Raw genomic sequence first — 21,269 nt, 5'->3', positions numbered from 1 at the left:
GTATTTTCTTTAAAACTCGTTGTTATAACATTCAACACTTGGCGCGCAGAGGTATAGTCTCACTGAAGCGGTAGCTAGTTGTCATCCTGTTGAAGTAGTAGAATGTGAGTTTTTCCAGGGCCAGAAGAGGGATCGTAATAAGGAAGGAATGATCTGCTGCCCTTGAAACCTAAACCAAGATCACCATTCACTCATTCAACACAAATGATTCTTAACTTCTCGCCCCATATACATAGATATGGAAACACACACAGAGGACACCGTGCTGGCCCAGGACACGTCAATTAAACCCAACAGACAAAAACCCTGTCCTCGTGAAGACAAGCAATAAATAAACAAAAACAGCGAATAGTGTAGAGTATGTTAGAAGGTCATCCATACCATGGGGTGGAAAAACAGGGCAAAGGTGGCCGGGATGGGGAAGGGGTTGCAGTTTTAAATGGCAGGGGTGAGGGAAGGGCGTGTAGGCCTTGTGAGAAAGGTGGCATTTGAGCAAATCCTTGACTTGCATGCAAAGGAACATGTGGACGTACAGGGAAAGTGCACTCGAGGCCGAGGGAACATAGAAGCATCTCCTGTATGCCTGGCATGCTGTGCTCTGTCCTACCCCCCCCCCCCCGGGACAAGGTTAGAAACAAGATTCTGACTCGCAAATAAATGCAGTGGTGAAGTTGTACAAGCACTAGGTCTGGTAGCACTTTTTAAAAGGTCTCTGTATCAGTGATCCCCATTTCAAGATGAAGCTTGGGTACGGGATGGCGGGAAGTGCCTCTCGGTAGCAAGCTGCTTCTCCCCTCCTGCCCTGAGCTGATTCTCCCGCAGAAGTCACTGCCTCTCGAGGCCCTTGACGCTCACCCCACTGCCAGGACTCCTTCTGAGGAGGTATTTGATCTTTAGCTTCCGGCCTCTCCAGGCCTCACTATAACCCTAGTTAAGCTGAAGATTGGAGCCCTCATCTTCCCAGGCCCGGAGCGGGTCTCAGCCCTCTGGAAGAACCCACTGCTCCCCCTTCAACGTAATATCAAGAGCCCCGACATCCAAAGCAGAGGACGATTTTCCAGGTTCCTCTCAAGACCACCCTCACGCTCTCCCTTCCCCTTCCTTCTTGCCTCCTCCACAGTGATGGCAAAGACCCCTCCCCCAAGAATTCCTTCCCTAATACTCTATTCTGACAGGTAGAGAGGATTTTTAATCCCATTTTTATGGTTGAGACAGTGGCTGAGAAGTTAAATAATCTACCCCAAGCCACACAGCTGTGAGTGGCGGGGCCTGCACTTGCCTGCTGGACCTGCCCCCCAGAGCACGGGCCTCTCCTCTCTCGCTCTGCCAGCCCTGGCTCCATTAAAAAAGGTGTATGTGAGGGATTGGTGGGAGGTGCAGATCCTCCCTGGAAGCTCACTCTCAGGACTGGCCCCCCAATAGTGCTACAGCTGCCCCACAGCTCCCTCATCTCCCTCCACAGAGCTTCCAGAATCATCTTTCTCTTCATTACAGTTCTTCCTCCTCCAGGACCTTCTTTAGTTTCCCGTAGCTTTTTATAGTAAATGTCCTTCTTGCTACCCTCTCTGCACCTCGCTAGCAAGACGTTGTCTTCAGCCCCGAGTGCTCGGGCTCAGCGCCTCCACTGCCCACCTAGGAGTCAGTAGCCTTAGAGACCCTCCTCTTTGTCAGTGTCTCTGCAATACTCCAGGAATCTTCCCAGATGACCCCACTCCATGCACATGTCCCCTCAGCCGGTGTTAAAGTCTGCCTTTCCTGGTGTGTTGCTGGGTGGCGATCTTGAATATTGCTCTTCCCGGCTAGACTGTAATCACTTTGACAGTACACACCCAGCTCATGATTCCGTCAGCAGCTCAACAGAGAAAATTCTTGTTACTGGTCTGATGAACTCATCTGTTTTGTCTTTTACTTATAAGGTTTATAAATTCTTAATATTCTGAAATCCCCCACTCTCATTTACAAAAAACCCAAATCCTAACAATCCAAAAATCAAGTTTAAAGCCCCCAACACTCAGCAGTTTTGAGTTGCACTTTTAAACTCACTTCTTAATCCATTTCAGGATTCCCAATTGTTCTGAGTTAATTCTTCTTACCCAGGGTGTATTACACTTGCTCAGCACTGAATGATACGGAAAGAATGGTCTTTCTTTACTGCATAACTGACTTCACTTTTGTTCACAGGTTAAAATCAGCCCTCCATTTCACTGCAGTATTATATTGGTGGCATTTTTATTTTTTAAAAAAAAGCTTTCTTCTACATGAACTTTTGTTACAAATCAGTTTATTGGGACCAATCAATGGGCAGGACCTTTGAAAGGGTGTGGATTATCTGGTTAGCCCTTTGTGTGGCAAAAGGCTTAGATGCTGCTTAGTACTTGGCTCATTCTTCATCATGTAAAGAAGTGTTTTTTTGAAGGATCAACACCTGACTGAGCCTTGCCTTTTTCATGGTAATGTTTTCACCTGAGTTGCTGCTTATGGTGCTAAGATTAGTTAACTGATACTTATTTAACCTTGGGACAATGTTTATCATAATCCGATTGGCAGATAGTCATTTTATTTGGCCTTCTCTTTATTCATCCCGACTAGCAAATCTCAGTAAAGAGTAGACTGGGAACAACTTTGCACCACCACGCCCCCTCCCCCCACACCCCAGGTCATCTCTCTCCCTTTTTTGCCTTTCCATCAAGGGGCAAGCTTTGACGCTGTCGACAAGACTAGCAGCCACCCAGACCCTCTTAGATTGAGCTCTGCTTTGCTTTTTAAAGCTGGCCTTCTCATTTCATGCTGCTGGCAGCTTTTCCTCCACAGCGTTCTCCAGTGTGATTTATTATATGACAACATTTGGAGCTGGTTTTGTTTTTTTTTTTTTCCCATGATGAATCTGCCTCATGAGCATTACCACTAATTAATATACAAAATGACCCGGCACAATTTAATAATTTGGTAATGTTTTTCGGTGTTTTCTTAAAGATGATGGTTTACAAGTCAAGGCCTGAACTTGCCTGGGTCGTGACCTCTCTGCAGTGTTTGCAGTCTTGTTAAACAAGCAGAAAAGCAAAACATAAATTAGCGTCTCCATTATAAGTTGCTCTACATTTCCCAGTCTTTCAACACTCTGATGAGCATAGTCACTACTAACCTAAGAGAAAATTTCACTAGGGAAATGGAAATTCCAACTTTCTGGAATGAGCAAAAAACTTGTTCGGTGCCGTTCTCCTAGGGCTAATGTTGTCCTCCGTGAGAGAGGAGCAAGATGAGGGAATTTGAACTGTGGGCTCAGAAATATTGAAAACCTAAGGATAAAAGAAAAAACCAGTTACCTTACATTACAATGGGATGTTCCCGTCTGTGTTGCCTTTGGCATCTATTAGCTCTTAGGGGTCTGTTCTTAGGGTTACCACTAGATTTTAGTGGTAAAACTTCTTTGTTAGAGCACCACTTTTCTCCAGTAGTGGAAGTTTATATGTCTTTACGCATTTGTAATTACCCAACACCCCAGTTTAGTTTTCACTCTGTTGCCTTTGGACTTATGTGTTTCTGCTCCTTCTGACTTGGAATGTCCTTCCCTCTCATCTCCCCAATGGACTTACTCATTCCTTAAGCCTCTGTTCAGCATTGTCTCCTCCAAGGAAAGTAGCTTTCTTGACCATATCTCTTCCCTCCATCAGGACATCTTGTTCCTAAGACCTCCACCTTCCCATGTTAGCTTGAAATTAACTATTTTGTGTCCATCTGTCTGTATAAGGTCTGTTTCATGTTTCTCTAGAAAAACTGTTAGTGTCTTTAATTTTTAGTGAGTTGATTTCTTGAATAACAGTAATGGTTATCCCTTAATCTGTGCACTTCTATCCCATACATCTTTGCACAGACATCTGATATACCAATCAGTAATGCTACCAGAACATCTCAACTTTGTATCTTCAGTGCACCTTTGTTTATCTTGGTGCATTATCCATTCTTGGCACAATAGGTGGACAAAAACAGTAAGAAAGATTGAGAAAGGCTAGCGTGCCTTATTGCCAGCAGTAGTATAATGTTTATAAAATACAAATTATTTTGGTATCTGAGCTTCAATTTTTTAAAAATATTTTCCTGCATTTATTTTCATTTCCACTTACTAATTTCTTTATTTCCACGTTTATTTTGACTTCCTGAGTTTCTAAGATTTGTGAGTAATGATTAAAGACTTATTTGTGGAGTGAATGTAGATCATAAATCTAGTGACATTAGTTTATTTTTCTTTTTAATTGAGGTAGCATTAATTTACAACACTATCTGGGTTTCAATTGTACAATTTCTCACCTCAGCAACCATGTATATTATAGCATATCCACCATCAAATTTGAGACATTTTAAAGTGTTTTCTCCCATGGATTCTGGATATAGTTTCCATCCCTGGCTCTATCATATTTAGTTATTTAGTTGAACAAATTACATCTGTGAGATGCAACAGCTTCATCAGTAACGTAGAGACAATACAAGTACTTAAATCTCAGTATTATAATGAACATTAAATAAGAGACTGATCTAAACAGTAAACAGTAGTAGATACGCAGACCCTGTCCATCATCTCCCAGTGTGCCGGAAACTAGGCTTTGTGACTCTCATGAAGGAGATTAGAAGAGTCCTCTCTGGGAAAAACTTATGCATAATGACCTTTAAAGATCTTCAGTAATCACTCTATCTGATCATCCTGTAGTGTCGTCTCAGACTCAGAACTACCAGTCATTGGTTTAACTTTTAATATGAAGCCATTCAACAAACATCCGGCCACCAAGGAAAGCCTCCAGTTTGCAAATGGGGGGAGGCCAGAGGAAACAGTGACAGAGCAGAGAACAGAGGAAAATGTTTTTAAAAGTCTCTCAGATATCTAAACTAAGTTATTATTTCCATAAAATATAATAGGATAACATAAAAAAGGAAACATTTAAGAAACAAGAAAGAACTCTTAGAAATTAAAAATTTATAGAAAAGCTTAATATAAAGATCGCAAGGTAAAGTTGATGCTAATCCAAAAAGTATTTGAAAGAGAAAGAAATAAAAACCAGGAGCATAAAAAGAAAAGGAAATTAGAAGTTTATTCTTTGTTGAGCTATATCCAACTATTCTAGAGTCCAGGGAAACAGAAAGTGAATGGAAAAAAACCTCAAAGAATCCAAGATATTTCCTAGAACTGAATGATTGGAGTTCTGTTTAGAAGAAACCCGTATCTCATGCCAGCAGAATGAGTAAAAAAAGCCTTATCTTGAGGTAAATAATTTAAGTTTTATATTATAGAACATAAAGATAAAAAAAAGATTGTTTAAAAATTATATTTTAAAAAGTTAGAAACGGTCAGAAAACCAGGATAGCTTTGACCTTCTAGCCAGCAACACCATAGAGCAATGCCTTAAAAATTCTGTGGGAAAATTATTTCTAACCTTGTTCTCTATACCTAGCCAAACTATCAAGTATAAATACAGTATAGTTGTTAAAGTTGGAATAAAGACTTTTCCATAAAGGCCTTTAAATTTTTGCCTCCCATACAGACTTTTACAGGAAGTTTATAAAGTATGTGCACTACAGAGAAGAGGGAATAAATGAAGAAAAAAGGAGGCTAGGACATAGGGCATTTAACAGGAGAGTGGAAAATTCTAGAATTGCAGCTGAGCAGCAGACCTAGGGAACAGTCAGTTCAGATTAAACTTTGAGAACAGAGGGGCTCCAGGAGGGGAATGTCTCCAAGAGGAAAAAAAAAACAACAACAAAAAATTTAAAAATTCCCTGACAAGTTTGAACATAGTGAAAGGATAGTGCTGGCTGTGTTTGTCTGGGAGGGAACTTTTGGTAGGTACCTGGTAAACTAAGCAAAGGAGCTGGGGGTAGGGGAGAATGCAGTTATTAACTCTAAGAAAAACAAAATGTTTCCCAAGAAAGGAAATTTATAGTGTACTACACGACTTAGCTATAAGTCATGTTTATATAATCATAGTAAATACTGAATATGAATTGTAAAATCACTATATTGGAAGGATGAAAATAGGGACACGGGGATGGTGGTAAATGCAAAATGAATGTGAAATTTCCATCAGCCATACTAGGAAGTCAGTAAAACTGAAAACAAAAATCTAAAAGCAGTTGTGTTCATTGTCAAAGATAGGAAGTAATTACAGAAAGAAAAGCTAAGAAGGTTGAAAACGGCTACCTCTGGAGGCCTATCCGGAATAGTGACATAATTTTAAGGATTCCTTCTATATTTGGGGGGTTAAAAGTAAAATTTAAAATGTTTAAATATGGGCCCCTGGGGGTGCAGCGGTTGAGCGTTGGGTTGCGAGGCTACCCGCAGCCTCTGCAGCGCCAGTTCGATCCCCGGGGACCGGTGAGGGTCCCACAAAAAAAAAAAAAAAAAAAAAAAAGTTTAAATGTGACAGCTATATGAAGTTCTTAACACCATGCCTTTCACAGTTAAGTTCAAGAAATAAATTGTTATTATGCCCCTCTTCCAAAAAGCATAATAAATAATAAGCCTTGCTAAGTGGGTGATACAGACTTCATTCATTCATCTCAATTTTTGCCCAGTTCCCATCATATACCCCCCCAGGCTGTCTGAGAAATGAATTACAAGCAGATACTACAGTGTGCTTAGTGTTTGGCTCCTGTAGCTCCCTGATTTACTGTGTTGATGGGAATGAGAAGAGCCACGGCCTCTTTCTGAATCATATTCTGAAGCAAGTGTTCTTTTTTCTGAACCATGTTAGTGATCACTTTTTTTTCCCTCAGATTTCCATAAGGAAAATTCTGAATTTTTTCTTCTCTTTGGCTTAATCATTTGTGTTTCAGCAATTAAATAAAGGAATATTGTCCGTTACTCTGGTTTCCTAATTAGCCCTGTCCTACGCATTCTAAGTATGTCTCCTCTTGTGATCAGGGCCGCAAGCTTCTCATCATCGGGACCACGAGCCGCAAAGATGTCCTTCAGGAGATGGAGATGCTCAATGCTTTCAGCACCACCATCCACGTGCCCAACATTGCCACGGGAGAGCAGCTGCTGGAGGCTCTGGAGGTGAAGATGCGCCAGTGGTTTGCATTCTGAACATGAATGAATTGAGGCTAGAAGTAACGCGGAGGGTGCCATGTTATTTTGCACTGGTGCTTAGTTTCTGGGCCATCCTAGGATTTGGAGCCTGGGATGTACCTTCAGTCATTTGCAGGAGTTAAAATAAGAAGAGTGAATCCAAGTGAGAGGGAATTAATTTCCCAGTCCTCTGTGTAGGCAGCGTACAAGCTCCCAGGAATGAGTTCCTCTGTACCCAGCATGAGTGGGCCACAGGGACCAAAAACCAGGAATGGCGAAGGAGAGTAAAGTAATCAATATATGCAAACTTGCTCAGCAGCAACAGTCAGGGCTTCTGCACATGCCCGTGACCCATACAATTGGGGTATACTCCCAACAAAATAAAAATCATCTGTATGATAAATGTCTCCAGGGTATCTAGTTAAGTGGCTTTTGTGCCAAGGTTGGGCAAGAGAATTAAATTTAGTCTGCTTTGAAACATACAGATTGTTCCTAGAAAGGAATGTTAAAAATTTTAACTGATATTTATTATGGATTGGTGCTTCTCCCCCCAGCAAATATCCCTCTAAATGATAACAGAGATCCATAGGGGAGGAGGCTTTAGGACACCAGTCTTTGCTTTGATAACTGTACCTACTGAGTACAAGGTCAGGTTAAATTTTTAAATATGGGACAGTATTGTCAGCTTCAACCAGTTCTTATCACAGTTCTTTTTTTTTTTTTTTTAAAGATGTATTTATTTATGCATACAAGAACTGGGGTACAGACAGGCCAGAGATGCGGGGGGTGAGAGGATTCACCAGAGACAGTGGGGAACAGAACAGGCAGATTGGCCGAAGTACATTGCTGAGGGGAGCAGAGGGCGAGTCAAGAGAGGTCTGCTGCTCCATGTGGGTTGTTCCCTGGCTGGCCGGGGATCGAACTCATGCTGCAGAGCCTGTGGATTGCTTCGTAGTACGGTGCTTAACCTCTTGCGCCACCAAGGAGGCCCCTTACCACGGTTCTTTTAAAGGTAAACGTGAGAGGGCCTCCCCGGTGGCGCAGCGGTTGAGCGCTGGGTTGCGAAGCTGCCGGCGACCTCTGCGGCGCCGGTTCGATCCCCGGCTGCTCCCCGGCCACCGGAGGAGGGTCCCACATGGCGCGCAGACCTCTCCTGCCGCCCGCTGCTCCCCTCAGCAGTGTACTTCGGTCCCTCTGCCTGCTCTGCTCCCCGCTCTGGCTCTGGTGAATTCTCTCACCCTCCCGCACCTCTGGCTGCACCCAGTGCATGTATAAACAAAACGAACGAACAAATAAATAAATAAAAACATGCCTCTATAAAAAAATAAATAAATAAATAAATAAAATAAAATTATAAAAAAAAAAAAAAAAAAGGTAAACGTGAGAATGAATTAATGTTGCTGATGTACTTGCTATAAAAATGCTTTCATGACTTTTATTGTTTTTGTAGCTTTTGGGCAACTTCAAGGATAAGGAACGTACCACCATCGCCCAGCATGTCAAAGGGAAGAAGGTCTGGATAGGAATCAAGAAGCTGCTGATGTTGATCGAGATGTCCCTGCAGGTAAGATGCTTCCTTCTCGGTGCAGTACAGACCCAGAAGCTTCAGGGTCTTCCCAGAGGTTTCATTTCCTATTTCTGTTAAGGTTTTAATGCATTTAAGTTCTAATTCTCTTATATTATTTTTGAACTCAGGTTGGTATCAGGAGCCTGCTTCGGAGAGCAAACAGTAATTCATTAGTGCATCTCTTTCCCACTTCTTAAAATTCAAAGATAGGAGAAGGATTATAAAGTTCCTTCTAGTTTTAATTTAGGGAGTCACTAGATCTTAGAACTAGAAAGGAACAATTGATCTGCTGCCCCCTCGTTTTAGAGACGAGGGTACCGAGTGTCCCATGGGCTGGTTGTCATTGGGTTACCCGAGGTTGCACAGACGGTTTTCAATGGCAGGCAGTGGTGTTGCCCATCGGAGACCAAGAAAGGACTGGTATACACCAAAGAGCCTGGAGATTGTTTTAAGAGACAAGCTCATTGAGTTGTCCAGATTAGATTGAGGCTTTGTATAGCCTGGCCTTGCCGGCTCCTGGAAATCCATTCCAGCTACTATGGGGTCGAAGCATCCAGGATCATATAGGGCACTGAGCCCCAGGCGACTGCCAGGACAAAGACAGATGAACCTCCTTTGGGGCTTTCTCACATCTGCTCACTTACCTTTCATCTTGTTGGAAGGTAGTCTGCCCTCTCTGTGCCATCCTGTGCCTGTGTTCCACACCTAAAATTGTTGGAGGAGAAATGTATCATAGGTCTACGATTTGGGGACCTTGGCTCTCCCTCACATTGAATCCACAGCCCCTGAATAGAGGTGGACACACGGCAGGCTGCTCAGTAAACTTGAACCTCTCCCAGGTCCCGGGTCCCAGACTGGCTGCGTTCTAATCATTGCTGCTCAGTCCTGCCCTCAGTGAGCAGTTGGTGGCAGAGACTGAGCTGACATTTCACAATGACATCTCAAGTAGGGCCTGGGACCCGTCACTCAAAGGGAATATTTTCTGATCTGTGCTGGGTAACTTAAAATAAAACCGTGGCTTTCAGGAGCCTGCAGTTGAATCGTTTGCACTTTCAGCTGGACCATTCCAAAGCCAATGTATTTATTTATTTTCCTTAATGAGCAGTCCAGTTACCGACTAATCACTTTGCTTAAGATTATTCTTAGTGGCTTAGTTGAAAGGTCTGCATTCAGGTTCACCAGACGTATTGTCTTCGGTCCTTCCTGCTCTGGAAGTGCTTCTGACTGTACCCAGATGTAAATCTGATTATTCTTAGTAAGGTGCATAGGCAGACGTATTGTCTCTTTCCTTGGAAGAAGATAAATCTGTCAGATAGTCAGCTCTTCTCCTCTTCATTTTTTTTTTTAGTTTCAACTCATTTTTTTTCAATAATTGCATAGAAGAAACTATGTGCGTTTTTTTCTCCAATCCCTAACCCTTCCTCTTCCTTTGATGCCTGCAGGTCAGTGATCAAGTTAATGCCTCTTATGTACGTGGGGCAGAAAGTGAGAGTGGGGCGCTCAGGCCTAATCTTCAGCGACTGACACTTCATAGGCCTCTGAGTTTGAACCCCTTCATGTCAAATGGATTTCGTGCAGCTGAGTGAATTCTCTTTAGATCTGCCTTAGAGAGGCTGAGTCTAAGTGGAGAGGCATGTAGTTTAGCAGAATATAAGTCATGTTACCTCTCTGTTCACTATACACAATTCTGTTAAAACTTGCACAGTGCTGAGGATCTGCTCTGACTGGATGTCACCTGAGGGAATAAAGTCATTTATCTAGATTACTTTTTTCCTCCCTTTCTCTTGACTTTTAATTCCATCGCTACAGGCAAGTCAGTAAGTCGTTGCTCACACATATTAAATATATTTAATGGGCAAAGACCTGCAAGTACCGACTACAGCTGAGCTCCAGCCAGTTCCATTTTTTTTTTTAAAGAACTTGACAATTGATTCATATGTAATTCTATTCCCAAAGAGGAAAAATGTTTCTTTTGTTAGCAATTCACACTTTTTCTTAGTCCTTTGTAGTCTGACCTCTTAACTTTGATACATTTGAAACTTCTGTTCCATGTTTTTCTGAGATAGAAGAAATCTTTAAAAAAAAAAAAGTGGTTGGAGGGGGGAATCCAATTGCACATTTACGCACAGCTGCAGTGAGCGTTTGAAAGCTGTTCCTGGAGGGCAGGGAGTTCCCTCTTGAGAAACAGACTCCTGCTCTGGAACATTTTTGAAAAGTTAGGTGTGTTTCTTACTATAAAAATTCATCTTAAGGAATTAAAGATGTTTTTAATGATCATTTTTTAGATAACTTCACATTTCTGGTGGACCACAGAGAATAAAATGTAGTTACATACCAAACAACTGGTATAAATATGAATATAAAATGGAAATCAATTTGGATAATGAATAACAACAACCAGAACCAAAACTCAGATAGTCCCCATCGCTCCTTGCACTCACGATCCTGCTCTCAGTTACAGGAGACCCAGATTATCTAGCGATGGTGTCAGAGAAGGCATCTCCACTCTTCAATTTTTAATTTCAGCGCAGTTTTTTCATTAATTGCAAAAAAGAAGCTGTGCAGGGAAGACGAAGGCTGAGGAAGGCTGCTCTGCTGATCACAGAGTTAAAGGGCTATTTTTTAGTCATCTTATCCAGTCTCATTGGTGTCTTCGAGTCTGGTCTCCCTTTATACCTCAATCCTACGAGTCCAATGCCGTTTGACCCCCATCAGTGGCCACCGCGTGGCCTCATTCTGTCCTGCTCTATGCCTCTCCGGCCTTCCGCCTCCTCACACAGCACTGCCCAGGGAGCCCTGCCCAGGCGCTGTGAACACCAGCCGGGGCCTCGGAACCTTGCTCATGGCCCTCCTCTATGCTAGTAAATCCATGCACATCTCCCGAGTGACGTAACCTTGTTCGCTGCGCACCAGAATGCTGGTCAAGGAGCAGGTAGCACATTTCTGTGACTCAGCAGAGACAGATGGAGGATGAAACCAAGCATTTCCTTGGCATGAAGTAAGCGCTTAGTTATTAACCCGTCATCTTTATTTCTTCTGACATCTTTAGATGGATGCTGAATACCGTGTGAGAAAATTCCTGGCCCTCTTAAGAGAAGAAGGAGCGTAAGTACACACCACGCTGGAGGCCGTCAGCCAGGCTGACCCTCTGTTCAGCCCCAACGCCTAGGCTCAGAGTCGCTCTACAGTGTCTAGAAATTTGAGTTCACAACCTTTCTTGGACAACTTTTTTGCCGTTTATTAGACTTCTTTGCTGTGTTGTAGGTCTGAGAGACCAAGCAAGGGAATTGGTTGCACTGTTGGTTTGCTCTCCCTGTCCTGCTTCACAAAACTTGCTTGTCACAATGCAGGGAAGAACTCAATGGTACATATTTATTGGAACCTGTTTTTCAATGCATGGAGCCGTGACCTCCTTGTGAAATGCTCACCTACTAGCAAATGCGTAGTGAAAAACGTAGAAGCTCTTATGTAGTGATGAAGGGCTTTTTGCAGACCCCCATGTGTTGTGTGTGTGTTTTGGGTTTTTTGCAGTAGCCCCCTTGACTATGAAAATGGATTATTTTCAAGCACATAGTGACCAAGAGAAGCGACCAAGGTGAAGATCGCCTGGGGCCTTCACGACGTACTCAAGATACTGGACTGGGTGTAATGTCCCTCCCGCCATGCGCTCGCTCTGCATGAGTAGTGCGGTAACCTCCCTCTGCCTCCTGAGATACCCCTGTTTTGTGGAAGGCATCAATTTGCTCTAGAATGCTGTGCTTACCTCTCTGTGCAAGCTAAGATGATTCCTTCTTCTCAGCCTCTAAGTGTATTTGTGAACACTACACATCACCCCCACCGCCACCATCCAACTCTCAATAAACAAAATGCTGTTGCAAGACAACATGGGCCTATTGGAAGGAAGAGTGTAGATCAGTGACTAGAGGTGTGGGCTTACCTGACAGCTGTGCTGAGGGCCAGGAATTACTAAAGGTAATTCAGTGTTTAGTTAAAAGTTCTCCCAGAAAACTAGTGGCTACTTTTGCCTGAAGAAACTGGGTTTTGAATTTTTAAGCTGCTCTTCTCAATCATTTCCAGAGCTGTTTCCAAGTTGCAATCAGGAGGAGCTCTTTCTTAACAGTCAGATTCTTTCTTGTGTGGGCTGTGACATCCCTGTAACGTAACTTAGTTTGCTGTGGTAAGCGACATGCTAATCAGTACTGCTTGGTAGATGTTGTCAAAAACTTGTGAAAGTGTGTATGGGAAAAACAAACACCCCGAACCGGAAAAGCGTTGTTAAAATTTAAGTCATTTACAAATCTCTCAGCACTAACCAGGGTCCACTTCTCAACGGCCAGCTCCTTAGTTTGACACTGAGGCTTATTTGCGTCGCCACTTTTCTGTTTCCCAAATGACTTTAGAATTTAGCCTTCATTTTAAATGAGTTGTACTAGCTAACATCTAAGTAAAACACTATCTCCAGAAAAAATAACCCCCTTCCTGGCGCTCCCCCTCAGTCCTTTCATATCCATTCCAAAGCATTGGACATTTCCTCCCCCACACGATGTGTTTCTTCCCGAGGGAAGAGAATGGATAATCTGTTTTGTAACTGCGCTACAGGACTCCACCTAGGCCATCCTACCTGGTGATGAGGACTCTGAAGCATGCCACCACCTCCCCATTGCTACTTGAAACTCGAGGACAGTGTCTCCTGTGAGGCTTGTGCCAGTGTCCCGTGGGTGTGGCTCTGACATTTGTCCCTGCGGTTAGAGGGCAGATTATCTCCAGATCTTGCTATCTGTATATTTTGCTAACCATGCACATCTGATCTACTGTTTGGGGTTTTACCCCTAGCTTACTTTGTGGCTTTTTAAAAAGTGGATTGTATCGTGACATCCGGTGATTCCTGGTGGTCAGTGTCTGGACCCCCTCGTTTGTTTTAAATTTTGCCTCCTTTCTCTTCCCATGAAGGCAGCAGATGTTGTATTAACTTCTGTCTCTTGTTAAGTGAGATTAATGTCTTTGTTTTGTCCAAAACTATATTGAAAAATATAAATACTATATTGTTTAATGCAAATGAAGGAATGCAATAAAGAGTATGCATACTTGAAACGTTCTCTAGACCAATATTTTGAACCAAACAACATACATGTCTGATATGAATTGGTGAAAAGGAGACTCAAGTGTCTTGTTTTAACTAGCATAGGAGATGGGTAATTTTTTTTTTTTTTTATACAAGCACTGGGTACAGTCAGAAGCACGGGAGGGTGAGAGAATTCACCAGAGTCAGAGGGGAGAACAGAGCAGACAGAATGACGAAGTACACTGCTGAGGGGAGCAGCGGGCGGCAGGAGAGGTCTGCGCACCATGCGAGACCCTCGCCCAGTGGCCGGGGATCAAACCGGTGCTGCAGAGGCAGCCCCGCAACCCAGCGCTCAACCGCTGCGCCACTGGGGAGGCCCAGGAGATGGGTGATTTTAATTGAAAATAAAGTTTAATTATTTAGAAAGTATTGTTTTTTAAAAAAGAAAAACAGGTCAATGACATATTTTTAAAAGTTAATTCACAGGAATTTTACCTATTAAAAAGCTAAGGGGTACCAAGATCATTGAGTTCGTGGAAAACCAGAAAAGAATATTGTTTCTCTCTCTTTTTGAAGAATGAGAGATTTTATTTTTTGTGTAGAAGAACTGGGGTGTAGGCTAGAGAGGATTCACCAGAGACAGAGTAGGGAGCAGAACAGGCGGATTGACTGAAATACACTGCTGAGGGGAGCTGCAGGTGAGACAGAAGAGGTCTGCTGTGCCATGTGGGTCAGCTCCCTGGCTGGGAATCGAACTCATGCCGCAGTGGCTGGCACTAGCTTAATAGTGCTGAGAAATAACCCCTGCACCGCCATGGAGGCCCAAGAATAATGTTTCTCAATTAGAATTACTCCTTTTTGTCAAATGTACAAATCAAGAGACTGAAACACTCAGTGGTATTTCTTTACATGGTTTGTTTGAATCTCCTGTGCCTTTTACACATGTTTCTGAGCTAGCAGATCTCTTTGCCTACACCCTGGTCCTTAGAGTTGGCCCAGGTTAGGAGGAAAGTCAGCCCAGAAAATCTGCAAGACTCTGTGGGAGAGGCTATCTTCAGAGCTCCTCTGACAGCAAGGTGAGCCCCCACCCCGCCCCACCATGGAGCCGTCCCACACCAATCTGGACCCTGTGTGGCTGGAGAAGGTGGAGTCTATCCCAACACCCTGCAACACCCCACTGCGCCAGGAGCACAGAGATGCCTCATGGCCTGGTGACACAGCAGGGAGGCTCCTGCCTTTGAGTTTCTCATCTATACATGCACGATTAGCAGTTTAGAAGATGTAATTAAAATCTCTTAAAAATAGGTCATTTTAGTCTTTTTAAATTTGTCCATCTTCATTGAAACACTTTTTTTTTTTAAATGTAAAAAAACCATATAGTGGAAAAACCATATAGTGGTGGTTAAAATGGAACACGTTTTGGTTTAAGGCTTTATGTCTTTTCACATCTTGAAAATTACCATGAACAGCCTCCCCTTTAAGTTTCAGCAGCAAGTCATGGGGTAGATTCAAATGTGTATAATAATCAAATCCTGGTAAACAGACTTGTTGAAGCATTGAGTCAGCTATAAACAACCAACCCAGCCCCAAACACAGGTAAAAAGCAAGGTAAAAAGTAAGACTTAATTTTCCTTGCCTGGCAACTCGATCCATAAGCCTCTTCAAAGAAGTGACTGGGAAAGGTGTGGATGAGAGTTCAAAAAAGCATGTAAATTTCAGAAGTCATTGCAAAATGATCTAAAGTTTCTCATCAGCTGGCAGGCAGTGCCAAGATTGGGTCCTGGAGCTGAGCCCGCGGAGGGTGTGTTCTGTATGGACAGCATGGCATTAAGATGCAGGAGATAGCGCCCGCGATCGGCAAGAGTCCCAAGTAGGGAAGACAGAATCTGCAAGGAGGACTCGGGCTTGAAATCTTCCCAGCATGCAGTCTCCACCCAACTGACTCTGTCTCACTATTTGGGAAGTATAAGATTAATGGTAAGATAATATTGTGCCTTCTAGAAAGTTCTACGTTAAGCTGGAAGAAACATGGCAGCATAGTAGCTGTGCATTGGCTGGATTAATGCCTTTATTTGTACCTCATCCCCTCATTCTTGAGCTGTCCCTTCGTCATCAGAAAACACTGCTTCAGCAGAGAGCTTCTCATTATAGCATCTCTTCTTTCTATTGCATCTTTTTATCAACTTCCTCTTACTTTTAGGTGCTTATTAGTATTTATGCTGAGGGAGAAACTAAATGTTCGGGCACTGCTATAAACTGCATTCGCTTTAATCAAAGAACATGATTAATCATCGAAAAGATGACAAGTGCCTGGGTAAGTCTGAATAAGAACCACTTAAATATTTGGCAATCTTGTAGGTTAAAAGAAAGGAACCCCGGGTGCCGCGAGAGATGACCTGTGCCCTTTCTGTGTCCAGCCCCTTGCCCGGATGAGACAAACCACTTTGTGGTGTAACTTTTTCAGGGACTAAATAAAAACCTGTCATGGCCAAATAAAGTTCCGGAACTTCTAGTAGCCACTCCCTGTGTGAGGCTGAGTCTGGATGGAGCACTGGGCAGCCGTCTTCACCACCCAAGGCAGTCCCCTTAATTTCATGGTTTTTTTCTCTGCAGCGAGATGAATAAGATTTGTTCCCAATAAAGGTGAATGAGGAGAAAGCGAGAGAAAACATTTTAGCTGAGCCAGATAAAGCGAAGGTGACATTTTATGGGAAAGTCTGAAGACCAAAGGATTTTCTGTTGTCATAAAACTGAGTTACAGCATCTCACTGTGGAGAAGGCGTGACGCATGAGCTTCAGAGGAGACCTTTTGAAGCGGCAGTCCAAGGAGAGAATGCCCTTCCCTAGAGCATGCCCTCTGGTTGGTTCTTTCTGCCCAAACCAATCCAAAACTTGGAATGTTCCAGACAGCCCAGGGCACATCATTCTGTCTTCCCAACCAACCCAGCCCCTCCTGCAGCTTAGCTCTTGGAAACTAGCAGGGAAGAACCATCTCCTGACAAGTTTCATTTTCAAAAGAGCAAATCCCACGTGTCTAACAAATGGAGTTGAAAATGCGGGTGAAGAAGGGACTGAGCTACTGGCCAGCTCGGTGGTCAGCTGGCTTTGCGCCACATCTTTCAATGTCTGTGACACTCAAAATGTGCGATCGAAGGGCCAGAATCTATGAAATGAATGACTGCCCAGGTGGTTTTATTTCTAAAACTGGAAATTCTTTGTTAGAAATCTATTTAGAACAAAGTGTGCCTGTAAGAGAGTCCTCTAGTCAACGACACCTACAGTTTACCACGTCTCAGGTGACCTTGCTTAGAGAGCAGAGGAAGGGACCTTAGCTCTGGCCTCTAGTTTAAGAGTGAAGGCCAAGCCCACCCCACTCAGAACCTATCACTCTTGCCCTCCTGAGCATTCACCTGGAAACCCCACACACTGTACAAGGTATCCACTGGAAGTTTGTTTACCTTCTCTTTAATGACTCAACAGAAAAAAACTGCATGATGAAATAGATTTTCTCCAAATATATATATATTTATATAATATATAATTTTAGTTAACTCAAAGGTATATACATTGTATAATAAATAATATTTATAAAAAGAGACTTTTTGAATATAAAATCAAAAAGATCAACAACTTCTACAACTTTTTACAAAACTTTGGATACAGCAGGTTGGTAGGAAATTTCTGTCGGATACTATGACCTGACTACAGCAAGAATAATTACAATGCACTCAATGTACTATTATTAAATAATTACTTGTCAGCTACTTGAATACGCCCCAGAAACATGACTTTAGCACGTTTAATATAGAATACATAGATATGAAAAGACTGTTTGGAAAATTTGTATCCATTCTGCTGAAAGAATTCTCACATGAAGCAAGCATTATGCGGTTGACATGATTTAAAACTTTTCAGTCTATGGTGAGACTGGGCGGGCAGTTGGGCTCCACGGAGGCGTGGGGGGTGCATCTAGCAGGGCTCGTGGCCAGTGGTCAAGAGTGCGAGCCTGGCCCCCCAGACCACTGTCTTGGCCAGCCAGGCAGGAAGATCGCTCGACCTGGTGTCTGAGGCCAAAGGGAGACGAGAGAAAAGCAAGCAGAAACCTTTGTTCTGTTGTGCCCCTGGCTGGGTCTCTTCTTGCTGATGATTCTCCTTAAGACAGAGCTGTTGGGTGACTGATACTGTCAGGTCCGTTTGCCTCCATTCCACCAGCTTCGTCTACGGCCCTCCAGAGCACCCGTGTGGAGCAAAAGGAGAACTCGGCTCTGAGAGGCTGTCCCCGGGGGAGCGGGGGGGTGGGGGCTTGCCTTCCTTTCGGACCTCGTCCTGGTGCTGGTCCCTGCACGGGTGATGCCATCTCAGCACCCAGGAAGGCAGGGGGATCTGTGTTCGAGAACTCTGCGTTTCTGTTTACTCTCACAGATCAAAGAAAGAAAAGGATGCAGGAAGGTGTGTCCCTCCTGCGGAGGAAAGGGCGGCGCCTTCCATCTAGCAGTCACGAGGCTCAGGACCAGATCTCTCTCTCACTGAACTTGTCTAATGCGTCCTAAGCTGACCTAGTCCCTCTGCTCTACCTGGAATTGTTTGTATGAAGAACCTGCAGGTGAGCAGGGCTGGGGGGACTCAAAGGCCCCTTCCAAAGATAGCACTTCTTTCTTCAGGCAGCCACCGGGGCCAGGGACAGCTCGCACCCCGCCCCCGTACGTAACCTATTTACAACAGCCACTACCGAAAAGTAGACTGCAGTCACGGTGGACACGGCAGCATGGAGGAGGAGGGTTCTGCGAGCTGACTGCCGTTCACAAGAGCCTCCCGTGTTGGGACAGGGGCACAGAGAAAACGAGACTGCGAAGAACACTCGGCCGCTCTTCAAACAGCCTGCCAGGTCGCCTAGAACTCAGTCCTGCGCGAATGCTCGCTTCCGGCCTCCCTACCCCTGTATTCTCACTACACCTATGGCTTTTCTCAGAGCGTGAAAGCAGATCAGATGCGAACGGCAGTGGGCAGAGGAGGAGACGGCCGGGGCCTGTCCTACTTCTTCACTCCCACCTCGCCGGCATCTTGGCGTGTCCCCGGAAGAAGCGGCTTGGAAACAGAACCTGCCAACACTGCTGTCTTCCCACCGGGCAGAGAGCTCACATCAGCCCAGCCTGCTCTGTTGGAGTCGATTTTTTTCCACTTTTATTTTCTTTAACATGTGCAAAGATAAGCCTCGGGTCTGTTCCTATCAGACCCCAGAGAACTAAAAAGAGAGCCCCTTCTTTAAAAACCACACACCATCCAGAGTAGGGTGAGAAACGGAAGATGAGAGAGAGGGCGGGAGGCCTGCCGGGCAGCGGGCGGGTTGGGTCCAGGTCATTTACCACACGTGCATCTGGCAACAGTCCCGATTCCTGGCTGTCGGCCGCCGAGGGCCGAGCCCGGCTCCGGGTCCTGCTTCCCACAGGGCTTCGGTGAGTCTGCCCAGCCACACACTTCACCTGTTCCCAGCGCCCTTGGAGAAAACAAAGAGGAAGAATCAGAACCCTGGTTCCGCGCCCTGGGGGACCATCCATCAGGCGCAGAGATCAGAGGCTGCGAAGGGAGACCCGTCGGGGTCTTGACGGGGAGCGAGCGGCTCTCCATGCCCCCCTGGGCGCTGGGGCCTGCCACCGGGGGATGCTGCCCGGCAGACACTGGGGGGAGCCCTGCTCGGGGTCCCGCCGGTGCACTGCACTTTGTTTCCCACCAGGTAGTGTGGTGAGGAGCTGTCCGAAGGAGAAGGCGGGTCATCCACCGTAACTCCTTCCCGCGAGCACACGAGCACACCGGCAGGCACTGGGCTCTCTGCAGCTGCTGGGGGCGCAGAGGCCTAAGGCGCTCTCACAGGCCTTTCCAGTCAGCCCTCGCCTCCTCGCGGAGCGCGGCGCTCCTGTAAGTCTGTTCTACAGACGCAGAAACCGAGGCTCAGTCCCAGGCTCACCGCCAAGTTAGCAGCAGATCGAGGCCTTGGGGCCGGCCAGGCCACCTGACTCTGTCGGCCCTTACGACGGCTGAAGGGCAGGAATGAATCGGGTCCTTGTAAGGCAGAGATCCCTGGTTTGCTTACAGTACCAGACAACAGCTACGGGTGAGAGCAAGGCCGTTTTCTCACAGGTAGGGCTAGGACTCTGGCCTTCCTGTGACACCAGGTGGATTTGGCTGGGGGTCTCCCCGACGTGTGTGGAGGGCACAGCCTGCGCTGTGCCCCTTCCCTCTCCTACCGCACGGTCCAGGCAGACAGGCGAGCCAAGAGAAAAGCAGGCGGCTCTGTCCCCCGGGTGCCTGCAAGCTTTCTCAAAAGCTGCCACCTTGCCGGCAGTGTCAGTGTGGAGGGAAGGACGAAAGGGCTGACCAGGTCTCGGCCTGTGTCTCCAGACCAAAGAGCAAGCCTGGGGGAGCGGCTCCCAAAACTCAGTTCCACTTGGCCTGGAAGCTTCGCCGCTCCCCGCAGAGCACCTGGACCCTGCGCCAGGGATACTGGTGCACGTGCCTCCCGTCCACGCGAGCCCCTGCCGGGACACGGCTCTTGTTCCCAGTTCACACATGAGGAAACTGGGGCTCAAAGAGGCCGCCCCACACCCCCCAGCCCAGTGAGTGTCTATCAAAGGGACACCTTTGGGAGAGAATCCACTCTTCCCGGCCCTGACTTCAAAGTGGAAGCAAAACGACTCGGCCCAGATGTAGAAGACCTTCCGGCCTCCTGTTTCAAGTTTTCTACCCCCTGTTTTAACAGTGAGAAAATCAAGCTCCAGGCTTCATACAGGAGGAGCCGGGAGGGGGGCCACGGTCTACCTGGATATGGCATCTTGAGCCATGTCTGTGTCGTACGTTACGTAAGATTGGGGAAAACACAGCCTCAGAAATGAGAAAAGAGGACTGATACAGAGTTTTAATTTGGGGGCCTCCCTGGTGGCGCAGGGATTAAAGTCTCAGCACTATCAAGCTACCGCCAGCCACTGCAGCCTGAGTCTGATCCGCAGCCAGGGAGCTACCCACATGGTGAGCAGACCTCTCCTGTCTCGCCCGCCGCTCCCCTCAGCAGTGTATTTCATCAGTCTGACTGTCCCGCTCCCCACTCTGTCTCTGGTGAATCCTCTACCCCCCACCCACACACCTCTGGCCTACACCCCAGCTCTTGTATGCATAAATAAAATCAATCTTTAAAAAAAAGGTTTAATTTGGGGGCCATCAGTCCTAATACTGATCTGGGGTCACAGGTGTATTTTCTGGATACCCAGCACCTCCTTCCCGCCGGGCTGGTGGCTTACCTGACTGCCCACCCAGAGGAGGCCAGGGACTGGACCCTGACTCAGCCTGCTAGAGTCACCCACAGGCCTGGGCTGCAGCCTCAGCAGGAAACCACCTCTTTCTGGAGGCTGAGGCCTGGGTTCAGTGTCCTCAGCTGTAGTGGGTGGACAGATGGCCCCGCAGGCCCTATCCAAGGTTCCTGCTCTAAAACTGGTCTCGCACAGACCCCTCGGAATGGCCAAAGCTGTGTCCTGCGGCGGTGTGGGGGTCCCGTGTTGCCTCTGAGCACGGTGCATCGGAGGAAAGTGGCCAGT

The 21,269-nt window shown here is 45.7% G+C and overlaps 2 protein-coding genes across 3 annotated transcripts in view; one reads left to right on the top strand and one right to left on the bottom strand.

Annotated features, from left to right (window-relative positions):
* The window catches only part of NSF (N-ethylmaleimide sensitive factor, vesicle fusing ATPase), a 137,407-nt gene extending 123,669 nt beyond the window's left edge, over nucleotides 1-13,738 (top strand). The window contains exons 18-21 of one of the 2 annotated variants that reach the window (XM_037495158.2): nucleotides 6,911-7,045; nucleotides 8,508-8,621; nucleotides 11,674-11,729; nucleotides 12,156-13,738. In XM_037495158.2, the coding sequence (XP_037351055.1) occupies nucleotides 6,911-7,045; nucleotides 8,508-8,621; nucleotides 11,674-11,729; nucleotides 12,156-12,198 (348 nt within the window). In that variant the 3' untranslated portion in view covers nucleotides 12,199-13,738. The other variant, XM_037495157.2, reaches the window with a different exon arrangement.
* Nucleotides 13,739-19,548: 5,810 nt separating this feature from the next.
* Nucleotides 19,549-21,269, bottom strand: part of WNT3 (Wnt family member 3) — a 36,984-nt gene continuing 35,263 nt past the window's right edge. The window contains exon 3 of the mRNA XM_037493306.1: nucleotides 19,549-19,610. Within this exon, the coding sequence (XP_037349203.1) occupies nucleotides 19,549-19,610 (62 nt within the window). The remainder of the gene's footprint in view (nucleotides 19,611-21,269) is intronic.

The sequence above is a fragment of the Talpa occidentalis genome, unplaced genomic scaffold (assembly GCF_014898055.3).
Source record: "Talpa occidentalis isolate TD23 unplaced genomic scaffold, MPIMG_talOcc4v2.1 talOcc4.7, whole genome shotgun sequence".
In the NCBI taxonomy this organism is placed as follows: Eukaryota; Metazoa; Chordata; class Mammalia; order Eulipotyphla; family Talpidae; genus Talpa; species Talpa occidentalis.
This window is presented reverse-complemented; position numbering and strand designations above follow the sequence as displayed.